General features: G+C 51.5%; 1 protein-coding gene across 4 annotated transcripts in view; it reads left to right on the top strand.

Moving 5' to 3' along the window:
• Positions 1-16,556, top strand: part of LOC146808696 (suppressor APC domain-containing protein 2-like) — a 365,810-nt gene that overhangs the window by 306,928 nt on the left and 42,326 nt on the right. For 3 of the 4 annotated variants that reach the window (XR_014966223.1, XM_085615505.1, XM_085615507.1), the window contains exon 3: positions 7,083-7,229. Coding sequence is in view for 3 of the 4 variants with exons in the window: in XM_085615505.1 (XP_085471631.1) it covers positions 7,083-7,229 (147 nt within the window). In the remaining variant the exon portion in view is untranslated. Of the gene's footprint in view, positions 1-7,082; positions 7,230-15,251; positions 15,609-16,556 lie in introns of those variants that run through there. The other variant, XM_085615506.1, reaches the window with a different exon arrangement.

A 16,556-nucleotide genomic window follows, 5' to 3' on the forward strand; every position in this document is an offset into this window, starting at 1 on the left:
TTTGTACAGCACATATCCTCATAAATTTCAAAGTTTTCTCATATGTAATATTGACAAAGTAGGACGCACAATACATTATTTTGCCTAGAATCACAAAAGTTAGTCAAGGGGCCAAGCCAGGATTGATCCCAGATTTTCTGGTTTTACACTGTAATTCATCCGCTAAATTGATATCCCTTTCTCGCTCCAATTTGCCATCGAAGTTTAATGCTTTGTCGTTCATTCTTGGTGCGTGGGGTTAGCAGGGATACGCCATGCGAAAGCTCAGCACATTTTAGCATAAAGAGCACAAGAGGGCCTCAGGCTGAACCAGAGCCAGGCCGCTGGCTCGCGCCTTCAGTGGCTCGCGCCTTCAGTGGCTCGCGCCTTCACGCCTTCAGTGGCTCGCGCCTTCGGTGGCTCGCGCCTTCAGTGGCTCGCCTGCCTCTGTGCTTTACTCTGGGTGCTCCGTGCCGGTGCTGCTGCCAGTGCGATACGTGTGCTGTGTGTGAGGATATCTTAGCTTGTACTGCTGATGGCCATCTCCTACATGTGCTGCATGTAACCGGAACGTACACTGCTGCCAAATGCTGTGCATTTTGGCCCAGATTTTTCAAAGGATTGCGTTGCCCTTGAGTTACGCAGGGTGGCGCCAGGCCAATGCAGTCCTTGAGCCAGACTTACCTAGGCATGCAAGGCCACCTTTGCAGCACCCTTAGAAAGAAGAAAAAGCTTATAAGGATTGTTGCTGCACAAAAACAATCCCGCCTGCAATGCGGGCACCCATGCACCATGGCGCTAGAGTGCCTCTGTTGCCACTAGGCATCACGTAGTGCGCCGGCGCAGTGAGAGAGCAGGAATGGTAAATATGGCGCATTCATGCCCTCTCCGTTTGATACAGTGCAGCGCAGCAAGCAGTCTGGCTGCGTTGTTAATATTTATACATCTGGGCCTTTGTGAGTATGTTTACATACAGGCTTGGGCTGCTGCTGTAGATGCTGTCCATGGTCAGCGCATGTCCGGGAAGCTTCTCTTGTTTCGGACCAGATCGGTATGTGTTCTATGGTTGTGAGGGAAGCATGTGCTCCTGGTTGGTACTGTACCTCTTTTGTATGTAGAAATCTTGCTGCGCTTGTGAGTCAAGCGTGCACTCATACGACCCTGTGCTGTTCCTTACACTTGTACCAAATATGAAATGCTACTTGTTTGTTTTATCTAAGGGAGGCGTTAAATGGTGCTGCCCGGGGCCACATTTGATCTGTGTCTTTGAAGGACGCTTGTAGTGGCCTTACAATACCACACTTGTACACTTGTTCCGGGCCTTTGGAGGAAGCTTGCATTGGCCCTGAATATCACTTGTTCCATTTCTTTGAAGGAGTCCTGCCCTGGCCCTGCAGTACTACAGCAATTCTGTGACACTGAATGAAGCTTGCACTGGCTGGCACAGCAGCACCACATGTATTCTCTGTCTTTGGAGGAAGCTGACACTGACTGGCCCTAGAGTAGAATACTTGTTCAAAGTCTTTGAAGGAAGCTTGAACTGGCTAGCACTGCAGTGCCACAGTTGTTCCTTGTCTTTCAGGGAAGCTTGGACTGTGTGGCACTGCAATACAGCAATTGGGCCATGTCTTTACAGGAAGCTTGCTCTAGCCCTGCAGAATCACACTTGTTCCATGTGTTTCAGCAAGATTGTGGTGCTCATGTCCAGTGTGGTGTATTATGTGAGGAGAGGTCTCCCTGTGCCTCCGCTCCCCTCTGCTTCATCTATTTCTCTTTGTTTTAGGTCTGGCCTAAAGACTGGATTCGCTGTCTCCCCAGCCTTAGGTTAACTCAAAAATAATACATAAAATTGAATAGCGAAAATGGGCGTTAGGTAAGCCCACTTCAGTCAGTCATCAGACAAGAGTGGCATGCTCATACTAGTTCAGCCCATCAGAATAGCATGTGTACAATCCAGCAGTAGTTCAGCCCTCTTCAGCCTTTGGCTTTGTTGCCGATGTTTGGCTCTGCCTAGCAGGCAATCGCTGGTCTTTGGATATCAGGTAGTCTTAGTGACAGTATTTTGCCTGCTTACTCCATGTTACTCCGCATCCAGAGGAGTGTGACCTCAGGAGATGTTACCCCCAGTTCATCCACTTGTAAATGCAGACTAGTGCTAATTGAGTAATGAGGGTTCCAGCAGCCCCGCTGCCTCTGCCACTGGACCCCAACTTTCCTATGTGGAGCTCCAGGCATCACTGGTGCAAGCTTCAAAACCATGCCACCATCTTGAAATGTTATTCTGCCTACTCTATCATGTTTTAGTAATCCATGATTGCAGACCAGTGCAAACCTCTACTTTTTAATTTGTTTTATTGAAGCACATGCTGTGCACATTTAGTTGGCATGTTTTTATATTTATTTTGTTTGGTTCTTTCTTTTTTATCATAGCATATGCTTGCACTACAAAGAAAACCACCTCCTTGATTTTAGAAGGGAAGTGGGGCTTTTTTTTTAATACCAAGACTCTTCCCCATAGGTCCACAAATATCAGACTCACCTGGAGTGCAGTGCTGGTCCAGCTGTGGCTGATGGGAGATCAGATAACCTCAGCTGGCATTCACGTTTCAGTGTAGCTTACTTCAAGTGTTTTTAAATACACAAGCAGGCCAGTGCATCAGATATTTAACCTGTGCGTCCTATGACTCAACCTGTGTGTCCTATTACTTAACCTGTGCATCCTATGCCATCATCTGTCCTTCTTGGTGAGCGGTGTACTTGTGTGAGTGCAGGATAGCCACTATGTTTTGTGAATGCATTGTGAGGGACGTGCCTGTTTGAATGCAGGATTAATATTGTCTTTGGTGAGTGGGCTACAAGTTGAATGTTGTGCCTGTGGGAGTGCAGAGTGAGGCCTGTGTGAGTACAGCACGAGGGCTCTGCGGACATTAGGACAGCAGTGTGAGTGTGGGGGTCTACGCATGTTATGTCTTTGTCTGCATGCACTTTACAAGGGCCAAACCTCTTGGCTTCGGTAATGCTTTTTATGGTGATAGTTTGGACTTGCAGAAATGCAGTGCAGGGGCTGCTAGTGAGCTTTGAATGGCAGATGTAGACTTCGTCAAAGGAGGTTGAGGGGAGTTGGGGGCAGCTGACACACTGAGATGTCAACCTAGTGAGGACGCCCTGTTACTTGGCTTGCCCTAGGGCCCATGACAACCTAGTGAGGACGCCCTGTTACTTTGCTTGCCCTAGGGCCCATGCCAACCTAGCTAGCCACCGGCTATATTCCCTGATAATACAGCACAGAAGTCCCAACACAGCCCTGTCCTGATGACCTGCAGTGTTCTACTTCTGCATGGCTGAGCCACACACGCAGCTCTGTTGATGCGCCTCAATCTTGAACCGCAGCCGCTCTGCATGTCTAAGAGTGGTGCCTGTGTGAGCTCTGCCAGTGCTCTTCAGTCACAACCGCTTGCAGCTGCCTGCCCTCCTCCAGCAGTGGGACAGATGACTCAGAACTGCCAAAGTACCTCAGTCCTGCCCTGCAGCACTTCCTGCCATTGCATGATTAATAACATTCCACGCGGGCAGTGCACCTCAGTCAGAACCTATACTAACACCAGAACCTACACACGCATACACCTCTGCCAGCGTGCCACCTTAGCTAGCAGCACCCCTGCTATTTCAGCACTGGTACCGACACGGCGGTCTGCTGAGGCACCTCAGTCCTGACCTGCAGAGTAGCATTCCCTGCTGTTCCAGCATTGGTACTCAAATACAGCTCTTACGATGCACCTCAGTCCTGGCCTGCAGAGTAGCATCCCCTGTTATTCCAGCATTGGTACTCAAACACAGCTCTTACGATGCACCTCAGTCCTGACCTGCAGAGTAGCGTCCCCTGTTATTCCAGCATTGGTACTCAAATACAGCTCTTACGATGCACCTCAGTCCTGACCTGCAGAGTAGCATCCCCTGTTATTCCAGCATTGGTACTCAAACACAGCTCTTACGATGCACCTCAGTCCTGACCTGCAGAGTAGCGTCCCCTGTTATTCCAGCATTGGTACTCAAATACAGCTCTTACGATGCACCTCAGTCCTGACCTGCAGAGTAGCATCCCCTGTTATTCCAGCATTGGTACTCAAACACAGCTCTTACGATGCACCTCAGTCCTGACCTGCAGAGTAGCGTCCCCTGTTATTCCAGCATTGGTACTCAAACACAGCTCTTACGATGCACCTCAGTCCTGACCTGCAGAGTAGCATTCCCTGCTGTTCCAGCACTGGTACTCAAATACAGCTCTTACGATGCACCTCAATCTTGACCTGTAGGGTAGCACCCCCTACTGTTCCTGCATTGGTACTCAAACACAGCTCTTACGATGCACCTCAGTCCTGACCTGCAGAGTAGCATCCCCTGTTATTCCAGCATTGGTCCTCAAACACAGCTCTTACGATGCACCTCAGTCCTGACCTGCAGAGTAGCGTCCCCTGTTATTCCAGCATTGGTACTCAAATACAGCTCTTACGATGCACCTCCGTCCTGACCTGCAGAGTAGCGTCCCCTGTTATTCCAGCATTGGTACTCAAATACAGCTCTTACGATGCACCTCAGTCCTGACCTGCAGAGTAGCATTCCCTGCTGTTCCAGCACTGGTACTCAAATACAGCTCTTACGATGCACCTCAGTCCTGACCTGCAGAGTAGCATCCCCTGTTATTCCAGCATTGGTACTCAAACACAGCTCTTACGATGCACCTCAGTCCTGACCTGCAGAGTAGCATTCCCTGCTGTTCCAGCACTGGTACTCAAATACAGCTCTTACGATGCACCTCAGTCCTGACCTGCAGAGTAGCGTCCCCTGTTATTCCAGCATTGGTACTCAAATACAGCTCTTACGATGCACCTCAGTCCTGACCTGCAGAGTAGCATCCCCTGTTATTCCAGCATTGGTACTCAAATACAGCTCTTATGATGCGCCTCAGTCCTGACCTGCAGAGTAGCGTCCCCTGTTATTCCAGCATTGGTACTCAAATACAGCTCTTACGATGCACCTCAGTCCTGACCTGCAGAAGAGCATTCCCTGTTATTCCAGCATTGGTACTCAAATACAGCTCTTACGATGCACCTCAGTCCTGACCTGCAGAGTAGCGTCCCCTGTTATTCCAGCATTGGTACTCAAACACAGCTCTTACGATGCACCTCAGTCCTGACCTGCAGAGTAGCGTCCCCTGTTATTCCAGCATTGGTACTCAAATACAGCTCTTACGATGCACCTCAGTCCTGACCTGCAGAGTAGCGTCCCCTGTTATTCCAGCATTGGTACTCAAATACAGCTCTTACGATGCACCTCAGTCCTGACCTGCAGAGTAGCGTCCCCTGTTATTCCAGCATTGGAACTCAAACACAGCTCTTACGATGCACCTCAGTCCTGACCTGCAGAGTAGCGTCCCCTGTTATTCCAGCATTGGTACTCAAATACAGCTCTTACGATGCACCTCAGTCCTGACCTGCAGAAGAGCATTCCCTGTTATTCCAGCATTGGTACTCAAATACAGCTCTTACGATGCACCTCAGTCCTGACCTGCAGAGTAGCGTCCCCTGTTATTCCAGCATTGGTACTCAAACACAGCTCTTACGATGCACCTCAGTCCTGAACTGCAGAGTAGCGTCCCCTGTTATTCCAGCATTGGTACTCAAATACAGCTCTTACGATGCACCTCAGTCCTGACCTGCAGAGTAGCATCCCCTGTTATTCCAGCATTGGTACTCAAATACAGCTCTTATGATGCGCCTCAGTCCTGACCTGCAGAGTAGCGTCCCCTGTTATTCCAGCATTGGTACTCAAACACAGCTCTTACGATGCACCTCAGTCCTGACCTGCAGAGTAGCATTCCCTGCTGTTCCAGCACTGGTACTCAAATACAGCTCTTACGATGCACCTCAGTCCTGACCTGCAGAGTAGCGTCCCCTGTTATTCCAGCATTGGTACTCAAATACAGCTCTTATGATGCGCCTCAGTCCTGACCTGCAGAGTAGCGTCCCCTGTTATTCCAGCATTGGTACTCAAACACAGCTCTTACGATGCACCTCAGTCTTGACCTGCAGAGTAGCGTCCCCTGTTATTCCAGCATTGGTACTCAAATACAGCTCTTACGATGCACCTCAGTCCTGACCTGCAGAGTAGCATTCCCTGCTGTTCCAGCACTGGTACCCACTTACAGTTCTGCTGATGCACCTCAGTCCTGACCTGCGGAGTAGCATCCCCTCATTTTCCAGCACCAGTACTCAAATACAGCTCTTACGATGCACCTCAATCTTGACCTGTAGGGTAGCACCCCCTACTGTTCCTGCATTGGTACTCAAACACAGCTCTTACGATGCGCCTCAGTCCTGACCTGCAGAGTAGCGTCCCCTGTTATTCCAGCATTGGTACTCAAATACAGCTCTTATGATGCACCTCCGTCCTGACCTGCAGAGTAGCATCCCCTGTTATTTCAGGATTGGTACTCAAACACAGCTCTTACGATGCGCCTCAGTCCTGACCTGCAGAGTAGCGTCCCCTGTTATTCCAGCATTGGTACTCAAACACAGCTCTTATGATGCACCTCAGTCCTGACCTGCAGAGTAGCGTCCCCTGTTATTCCAGCATTGGTCCTCAAACACAGCTCTTACGATGCACCTCAATCTTGACCTGTAGGGTAGCGTCCCCTGTTATTCCAGCATTGGTCCTCAAATACAGCTCTTACGATGCACCTCAGTCCTGACCTTCAGAGTAGCGTCCCCTGTTATTCCAGGATTGGTACTCAAACACAGCTCTTAAAATACACCTTAATCTTGACCTGTAGGGTAGCACCCCACACTGTTCCATCCCTGGTACTCAAACACAGCTCTTACAATGCACCTTAATGTTGACCTGTAGATTAGCACGTCCTACTGCTCCAGCTTTGGTACTCGCAGTGTTGCCGATGCACCTCAGTCCTGACCTGCAGAGTAGCATCCACGCCCTTCCAGCTTAGGAATGTAAATACAGTTCTGCTGATGCACCTCCATCGTGAGCTGCTGGAACCTGTCGAGCAGCTTTGTGTCCTCCTGACTCCTCCTTTTCTCTTCTCTCTGCAGCTGAGACGGATGAAAGAGCTGGAACTGGAACGGGATTCCTTACTGCACGGGTTGGACCTTGTGGAGAAGGCCCGGGGCTGGTACCACCAGCGCCTCCTCGAGTCGCAGCACAGGCAGAGGAGCCTGGGGACCAACGTCGGCAAGAAGGTGCGGTGCTCCTGCTCTGTTCGCCATTTTATCCCAGCAGCAGCCGCGGCCCATCCATAGCAGCTGAGGGGCCACGCCCCTCACCGTTTGCCCCTCAAGAAGAGCGTCTGTCAGGCTGAGCAAAGGTCAGCCTGACAGACACAGGCAGGCAGCGAGGAGTTAGACATGCTCGCAGGCTCCTGGCTGCCTGAGCTGGACTTTGCTGGGTTGAAGATGTCACAAATCCTGCTGGTTTGTGCCCTCCTCAAGGCCCTCCCCCTCATGACGAGGGTGAGCGTCACTGATTGCCTCGGACCTATGCGCTTCAGTTTTGAGCCCTAAAGTGCCCACGGCTCAGGGTCAATCAGTAACACCTAGGGTGACCAACTGGCATGGGTGCAAATTCAGGATGTTGAGTTTAGAAATTTCAGGACAAGAGGTTAAAATTCAGGACAAATCTTCGGGACAAAAGGTAAGTTCTACAGACACATCAGAGGAGGTCGAGCAATAGTATATAAGTAAGTAAATGGACAACCACTTAAGTACAAGTCAAAATAGGTTTATTTTAGATTGAGACAATTGTGCACTTCACAGATTTTCAGTATGCCCACAGCTTGCTACCTTAGACGATTCAAAACTCACATCTCGCTCCAGCAAGTGCATTGCGCCACCAGACAATGGTGACCCACACCTGAATATAAGTGAGGCCGCTTTTATTGTTGATTGAAAACTACTGGCTATACAAGGAACTTTGCAGTGCCGGCCCCCAGTAACAAACCCCCCCCCCTCCTGTCTCCCAGGGAAACACCCGATGCCTGGTCTGGCCAGTCTGGCCTTGCTACCACCCTCCAATGGTGCCCCTCATCTTCACATAGACCATCTCTCATGTGTATTTAATTTCTTTTATAGCGTTACTCATCCCAAGTATGAACGGCAGGGTGTCGGAGTGCGTTACATCACACACACATTATATAGAGACAATGACTCATATAAACGTGAATGTCAATGTATAGGAAATGGTACTTACGATAATGGATGCTACAAGGTGTAATCATTCTTTTATATATCATTCAGTCTTTCACCATTCATTCTGTCCTTCCATCTGTGAGCCCATCTATATCCAAATATATTCAACCATTTGCAAACCTATCCACTATGTCTCCTTCCATCCATCATTTCACTCATCCATCCCTCCATCCACCATTTCACTCATCCATCCATTATTCATCCATCCACCCTTTCAATCAATCAATCAATCAATCACTGCATCTGTAAAGCGCGCTACATACCCGAGAGGGTCTCAAGGTGCTGGGGGGATGGGGGGGGCTACTGGTCGAAGAGCCAGGTCTTGAGGAGTCTTCTGAAGGCCAGCAGGTCCTGGGTCTGTCGTAGGATGGTGGGGAGAGTGTTCCAGGTCTTGGCGGCGAGGTAGGAGAAGGATCTGCCGCCGCCGGTGCTTTTTCGGATGCGAGGGACTGTGGCGAGGGCGAGGTTGGCTGAGCGGAGGCTTCGGGTGGGGGTGTGGAAGCAGAGTCGGTTGTTGAGGTAGGTGGGTCCGGTGTTGTGCAGTGCTTTGTGTGCGTGGATCAGGAGCTTGAAGGTGATCCTTTTGTTGACTGGGATCCAGTGCAGGCCTCTCAGGTGGAGTGTGATGTGGCTGCGGCGGGGGACGTCGAGGATGAGTCGGGCCGAGGCGTTCTGGATGCGTTGGAGTCGTTTCAGGAGCTTGTTTGTAGTTCCTGAGTAGAGGGCATTCCCGTAGTCGAGTCTGTTGGTGATGAGGGCCAGGGTAACGTTTTTTCTCGTGTCGAGGGGGATCCATTTGAAGATCCTGCGGAGCATACGGAGGGTGTTGAAGGAGGACGCGGAGACGGCGTTGACTTGCCTGGTCATGGAGAGAGTGGAGTCGAGGATGACCCCCAGGTTGCGTGCGTGGTCCGTGGGTTCCGGGGCTTTGCCTAGTGACGTGGGCCACCAAGAGTTGTCCCAGGCTGATGGGGTGGGTCCGAGAATGAGGACCTCTGTCTTGTCGGAGTTCAGCTTCAGTCTGCTGTCCTTCATCCAGTCGGCTACGGCCTTCATTCCTCTGTGGAGGTTAGCTTTGCCGGTGTGGGGATCTTCGTTGAGGGATATGATCAGCTGGGTGTCGTTGGCATAGGAGATGATGTTGAGGTTGTGTTGTCGTGCGACGTGGGCGAGAGGGCCATGTAGATATTGAACAGCGTCGGGCTGAGGGAGGATCCCTGTGGGACGCCACAGATGATCTCGGTGGTTTTGGAGCGGAAGGGTGGGAGGCGGACGCTCTGGGTTCTGCCGGAGAGGAAGGATGTGGTCCAGGCCAGGGCCTTCTCTTGGATACCGGCGTCATGGAGGCGTGCTGATAGGGTGTGGTGGCAGACCGTGTCAAAGGCTGCTGATAGGTCCAGGAGGATGAGGGCGGCTGTTTCTCCTTTGTCCATCAGGGTCCGGATATCGTCAGTGGCGGCGATGAGGGCGGTCTCGGTGCTGTGGTTGCTGCGAAAACCGGATTGGGAAGGGTCCAGGATGTTGTTAACTTCGAGGTAGCGGGTCAGCTGTTTGTTGACAATCTTCTCGGTCACTTTTGCCGGGAAAGGGAGCAGGGAGATGGGCCGGAAGTTCTTGAGGTCCTTGGGGTCCGCCTTGGGCTTCTTCAGAAGGGCGTTGATCTCGGCGTGCTTCCAGCTTTCTGGGAAGGTTGCTGTCTCGAAGGAACAGTTGATTGTTTTCCGGAGACGGGGCGCGATGGTTGCGCTGGCTTTGTTGAAGACGTGGTGAGGGCAGGGGTCCGATGGGGATCCGGAGTGGATGGAGTTCATGGTTTTGATGGTGTCTTCGTCGCTGACGCTGGACCAGATGGTCAGGCGACTGGTGCGAGTGGTAGTCGCAGGGGTGGTGGACTCGGTGATGGGTGCGGGGGGGTCGGAGTTGAAGCTGTTGTGGATGTCGGTGATCTTGCGGTGGAAGAAGGTGGCCAGGGAGTTGCACAGGTCTTGAGATGGCGGGATGTCGTTGGTGTTGGAGCCGGGGTTGGAGAGTTCTTTCACGATGCTGAAGAGCTCTTTGGTGTTGTGTGCTTTGTTGTCTAGGCGGTCCTTGAAGGCGGTCTTCTTGGCGGTCCTGATGAGTTGGTGGTGTCTGCGGGTGGCGCTCTTGAGGGTTGTGTGGTTGTCTGGTGTTCGGTCGTGGAGCCATTTCTTCTCCAGCTTCCAACAGGTATGCTTGGAGATCCGGAGGTCCTCGGGTGAACCAGGCGGCTTTCTTGTTGGTGTGGTGGGTTGTAGAGGTCTTGAGAGGGTCGAGGGTGTTGGCGCAGTCGTTGATCCACTGTGTGAGGTTGGTCGCGGTGGTGTCTTGGTCGGTGGGGTCGGTGGGTGGTCTCAGGGCGAGGGCGGTAGTCAGTTGGTCCTCGGTGACCTTGCCCCAGCAGCGGCGTGGTAGCTGTTGGGTGCGGTGGTGTGTGGTGGGTTTTCTGAAGGTAAAGTGGATGCATCTGTGGTCATTCCAGTGTGGTTCAGTGGTGTGGTTGAAGGAGACGTGGGGGCTTGCGGAGAAGATGGGGTCGAGCGTGTGTCCAGCGGCGTGAGTAGGTGTCGTTATGAGCTGTTTGAGTCCGAGGTTGGCGAGGTTGTCGATCAGGGCGGTGGAATTGGCATCGTTGTTGTTCTCGAGGTGGAAGTTCAGGTCCCCGAGGAGGATGTAGTCCGTGGAAGCGAGGGCGTGGGTGCTGATGAGGTCGGCGATGGTGTCACTGAACTGTGGGCGGGGTCCGGGAGGTCTGTAGATGAGAGTTCCTCTGAGGGTGATGTTGGGGTCGGTGTGGATCTGGAAGTGCATGTGCTCGGCGGTGGTGAGGGTGTCATCGGTGTTCGTTGAGATTTTGATGAAGTCTTTGTGGATGATGGTGATTCCTCCTCCCACTCCGTTGGTGCAGTCTCTGCGGGAGATCTTGTAGCCCTGTGGGATGGCTATGGCGATGTCTGGTGCTGAGGTGGCGTTCAGCCAGGTCTCCGTCAGGAAGGCGACGTCAGGGGCGGTGGAGTCTAGGAGGTCCCAGAGTTCGATGGCGTGCTTGCGAGTGGAGCGGGTGTTGAGGAGGATGCAACGGAGGTGGTTGGGTTCTCTGGCTGGTGGTGTGGAGGGTTGGATGCTGGTGAATCTGCAGTTCCGGCAGGTGAATGACCCCTGGGTGCGTTTCGGGGTGGCCGGGTAGCAGGGGTGGTCTCGTCTGGTGTTGAGTGCGTGGAGGGTGCTTGCGTCGTAGTGCAGTCTGGCGTTGCGAGGGGTGCGGGGTCCAGGGGTTCTGGCGCTGGGTGCGGTCCAGGTGCGGACGGGCACAGACGGGCTTGCCTTAGGCACGCCTTCGGCGCGCCAGCGGCGCACCTGCTGCGGGCGGCAGCTGCGCGGCCGCTTTGCGGCCTCCATATGAGGGCAGAGGGAGGGAGGAGCAGCTGGGAGGTGGGAGCGGGGCGGCCACTGGGAGTGAAGGGGGCGGGGCCGCAGGGGCTCAGCAGCGGGGGAAAACCCGGGGAAAAAACTGCGGGAAAAGACGCTTTCACCCACCCATCCATCCACTCTTCCACCCATCCATCTATTCACTCATACATCCAGCCATTTACCCTTTTGCCCATTCAGCTATCCTTTCACTTACTCATCCATCCACCCAGTCACTTATCCTTCCACCCATTCACCTTTTCAGTCATTCATCCTCCCTTTCATGTATCCATCCATCCTTCCACCCACCCACCCATCTACTCATCCATTCATCAATCCATCCATTGACCCTATTACTCATCCACCCTTTCACTCATCCATCCGTTCTCTTGTCCATTCACCCCTTCACTTCTTCACTCATCTATCCATCCTTTTTTCCATCTACCCCTTTCACTCACTCATCAGTCCTTGCATCCACCCTTTCACTCATCCATCCATTCACCCTTTCACTTATAAATTCATCCATCCATCCATCCTTTCACTCATCCATCCACCCATTCACTCGCCCATCATCTACCCTTTCACTCATCCATCCATCCTTTCACTCACCCATCCACCCTTTTTCCCATCCATCTACCCTTCCACCCGTACATCCATCTATTTACCTTTTCTCTCATCCATCATTCCACTCACTCACTCATCCATCCATCCTTCCTTTCATTATATATCCATTCACCCTTTCATTCATCCTTTCACTAATCCATCCAGCCATTCACACATTCCTTCACTTATTTACTCACCCACCTTTTCACATTATGAGCTGAGCCTTTGTCTGCAGAGTTGCAGACAGCAGAGGCCCATCAAGAATTTCCCCTCACTGTAGTCCCTAAAGCAAGGGGTGGGGCGGGGTGCAGAGGGTTCATTATTCCCCTGCACATAGGCAATCTGAAAACTTAGAAGTCATGAGTCGTGCATGATGCACAGTGCCAGGATGTGAGGTGACTGTGACATGGTGTTGTTTCCAGGGCTTTAAGTGGGGTAAAAAAAACTGGGGGGTCTCTCCAAAGAGGGTGTACGATCTAATTAAGGGCGTGGCTTAAAACACCTAGGCTAAAAATCTGTGCTTAGACATACTGGTATTATGTTGTTTCTGTCTTTGCATCCAGATATATAATACAGCAAGTATCATTACACCAACAAAAAGCCAGGACTATTGGCTTTGCAAATGGTTGTTAGTTGCTTAAAAGAAAAAAGCAGTAACCATGGCTTTTAGAACATAATATTGAAAATGTGTTTGTTCTGAAATGATGAGACCGTGAAAGAACTATGGGCCATATGTATGAAGCTGTTTTGCGAACGCAAACACTGCTAATCGCAAAAAACAGTCTTTACGATCGCAAAACAGAGTGTCCCCATGTAAGAAGGGGATCCATTGCGCAAATATGGGAATCGCAAATTTAGTGATTACCAATTTTGCGAGTCAAGGATTCTGCAAATAAATATGCAAACTTGCAATCTGCGGCACGTTATTTGCGATATTTGCTAATAACCTGCTCGCAAATAGCGAATTCGCAAAACGAAATGCATGAAAAAATCGCAAATTGGGTTTTTGCGAAATTCGCAATTATGCTCACCGCAATTTTGCTCATCGCAATTACCACCAGCTCAGAGCAGGTGGTAACCAGGTGCAACCCATAAAAACAGGCCCACAATGCTACAGGGGGTTCCACAATGGCTGGGCTGTATGTGATAGCCAGGGGGCTACGAATCAGAGCTGCTGCACAGAGAAGGAGACGCCAGGAAAGGATCTTCAGAGCGTGCATTACCCTGTTCCAGCAGACAGAGGAGGAGATTCATGTGAACTACAGACTGGACGCAGACAGCATCTTGGACTTCATAAAGGAGCTCAAACCCATAGTAGAACACCCCACACGCAGGGCCCGCTCCATTCCCACCCATATACAGGTCCTGTGCTCACTGCACTTACTGGCATCAGGGAGTTTTCAGGGGGTGATGGGTCTCACAGAGTGCACTGTCGCGCTTCTTCCACGCTTTCCTTGATGCAATGGTACAGAGGCTGCATCACCACATCCAATTCCCCAGCACACAACAGGCACTAGATCAGACCAAACAGGAATTCTACCAGATAGCCCAATTCCTCCACGTAATCGGCTGCGTAGATGGGACCCATGTCGTACTATCCCCACCCTCACAAAATGGGTATGTGTTCAGGAACCGCAAGTCCTATCATTCCCTGAACATACAGGTAGTGTGCAACGCCAAACTTATCATCGCTGACATAGTTGCGAAATACCCAGGCAGCACACACAACTCATTCATGTTCCGCCACAGTGGAATAAACCGCCGACTCACAGCTGGCAAGTTTGGAGAGGGCTACCTGCTAGGTAAATGCATGGCTTCCAAACACACAATCAGTAAAGGCCAGGAGTGTCTGGACAGTGTGTAACATAATTCTCGTCACCCTGCAGGTGACAATGCGTATGCTGTACATGACTACATCCTGACTCCGTACCTGAATCCAGTCACTGCAGGGGAGCAGAGGTATAACAGCGCCGACAGAGCCACACGCTGTACCATTGAGAGAACATTCGGAATTCTTAAGAGCCATTTCCGCTGCCTCCATAAGAGTGGAGGAGCAGTACAGTACAGCCCCGAGACATGCTGCTAAATCGTGGTTGCCTGTGCCATGTTACACAACCTCGCTACCAAGAAAGGCCCCCCAGAGGAGCTCACAGATTCAGAGCCATCAGATGAGGAGGGACCAGCTCCACGTCGCAGAACAGCAAGTGGAGCTGGGGCAGCTGCCGGGCACCAGAGGCGAGATGAGATCACACAGAACTATTTCTAGGGGAGTAATGAGGACACAATGCTACAGATTGGTGCTAAACTGTGGTATTTATTTCCTTGGGTGCAGGAATATATCTGTCACACAACCTGACTTTATTACAACTGCTTGCACATGTTCGTGCCACAGTGCAAGGATGTCCGTCATCCAATCAGTCAAGATGCAATGTGTTGCTTCACACATTGCCATATGCCCCTGAAGTCACTTAACCTCCTACGGGCATAGCCCGTTGCCCCTCGCTCAGGCTGCCCACTGCCTTCCATGGAGTCATCAGCTAATCTCCCATGCCGCGCACTCCGGCGTCTGTCTGGTGGAATTGGTGGAGTGATACTGCTCCTGCTGGACTGGTTATCAGTATCCAAAGTGCTCAGAGGTCCTTTGCCACCTGTGGCAGATGCCCACATCTGGTCCACGGCATGTGTGACCTGCACCAGGCCCCTGGCCACGTGCTGGCAGCAGTGGGCCATCTCATGCTGCATACTGACACACCGACGTGCCAGCAGGGACATGGCAGTCGACAGGCGGTTCACAGCTTTGGTGTACAAGTCCAGCCGGCTGTGGAGACACTGTCTCTCCCTGCGCTTGGCTGCCTGGTCTCTCCTTATCTCTCTGCACAGTCCTTCCAGTGCACCTGTCATGCCCATTACACCATCCCTCATCTCAGTCATATTGTGATTGTGTGCTGATAACTGGCGCTGGATTGACTTCAATGCCTTCGCTTGCAGGCGCTGGACTTTGAGCACGCTGCCTTCAAGACGGAGAACACAGTGTCTTCGCTGACAGAAGCAGTGCTGATGGACGGCCATGCCCTGCGTCTCGACCCACTCCCTTCACTCGGATGGACAGGGAACTGTGATGTGTGCTGACCTGCATGCTGGCTCTGGACTGGCTGTGCCTCTCCTGCTATGTCTGTTGGCCCTGCCTTCAGCAGTGGTAGTGGTGGCACTTTGAGGCGCGTTCTGCCTGGCACAGGGATTGCTGGTCTGACTTCACCCAGCTCCTCCTGCCCTGCCTCGTCCTCATTTGTAGATGTGTCCTCCCCTCCTGCAATGGATTCCTGTGTTTCAGGTGGTGCTGTGAATGTAAATGCACATATTAATTTTGTGTCCTGCCTCGCATTGGTAATGCAATACAGTTAACAAATTTTGAGTTACATGAGTACTATCTGTCTGTTTTTTGCCTTTCCTGGATGACTCAGCCCTATTCCACCTTGCTGTGACTCACTGCTCCAGGTTTTGGTGCATGTGACTACATCTCCCATAATGCATTGTTGGGTGTGCTTGTTAACATGTGCTGGAGTTGCAATCATGTTTGGTTTCTGGGTGTTTCCTGAGTGTGTGAGTGGGTTGGGGATGTATCAGGGGGGTTATGGCATGCATCTTACCTTGTCTGGTGTGCGTGTTTGGAGCTGTCCAGGTCAGTCATGCCACTCACACTCTCGGGCTGAAGGGTGCCCTCCACCAACTCCTCCAGGGGTGTAGAATCACTTGCAGTGGACGTCCCACCACCAGTCCTTTTTACCACGACCAATCTTGTTGCCACCTTCTTCTTGGATCTTTGATGCATGTCGTACCACCTTTTTCTGAGGTCTTCAACAGTGCAGTGGGTCACGCCTATGGCATTGACTTTCTCCTCTATGTCATTCCATATCTTCCTTTTGCGTGCCTCTGGCACCCGTAGGGATTTTAACCAAACAAGAGCTCATGACTGATGGCCATTTCCTGGATGAGGACCTCCAGCGCCCTCTCACTGAATATCTGTTTCCTCTTTCTGACATTTTCCTCCTGCTGCTTCTCTGCCCCCTGGGACTCCATTTCACCTTCTCTCAGTTGCAGAGCACAATTCTCCACCTCTCCTCACAGCCTCTCACTCAGCTTCTGGCAATCAGTTGCAGCATGGGCAGTCACACTTCCTGGTTATGATGTCATCATCCTGCACCTGAATTGCAGATTCTCTAATTTGTGATTCCTTAATTGCGATTTCGCTATTAAGGAATCGCTATTTAGGTATTCGCATTGATATTCTGCGAA

The sequence above is a fragment of the Triturus cristatus genome, chromosome 7 (assembly GCF_964204655.1).
Source record: "Triturus cristatus chromosome 7, aTriCri1.1, whole genome shotgun sequence".
Taxonomy (NCBI): domain Eukaryota; kingdom Metazoa; phylum Chordata; class Amphibia; order Caudata; family Salamandridae; genus Triturus; species Triturus cristatus.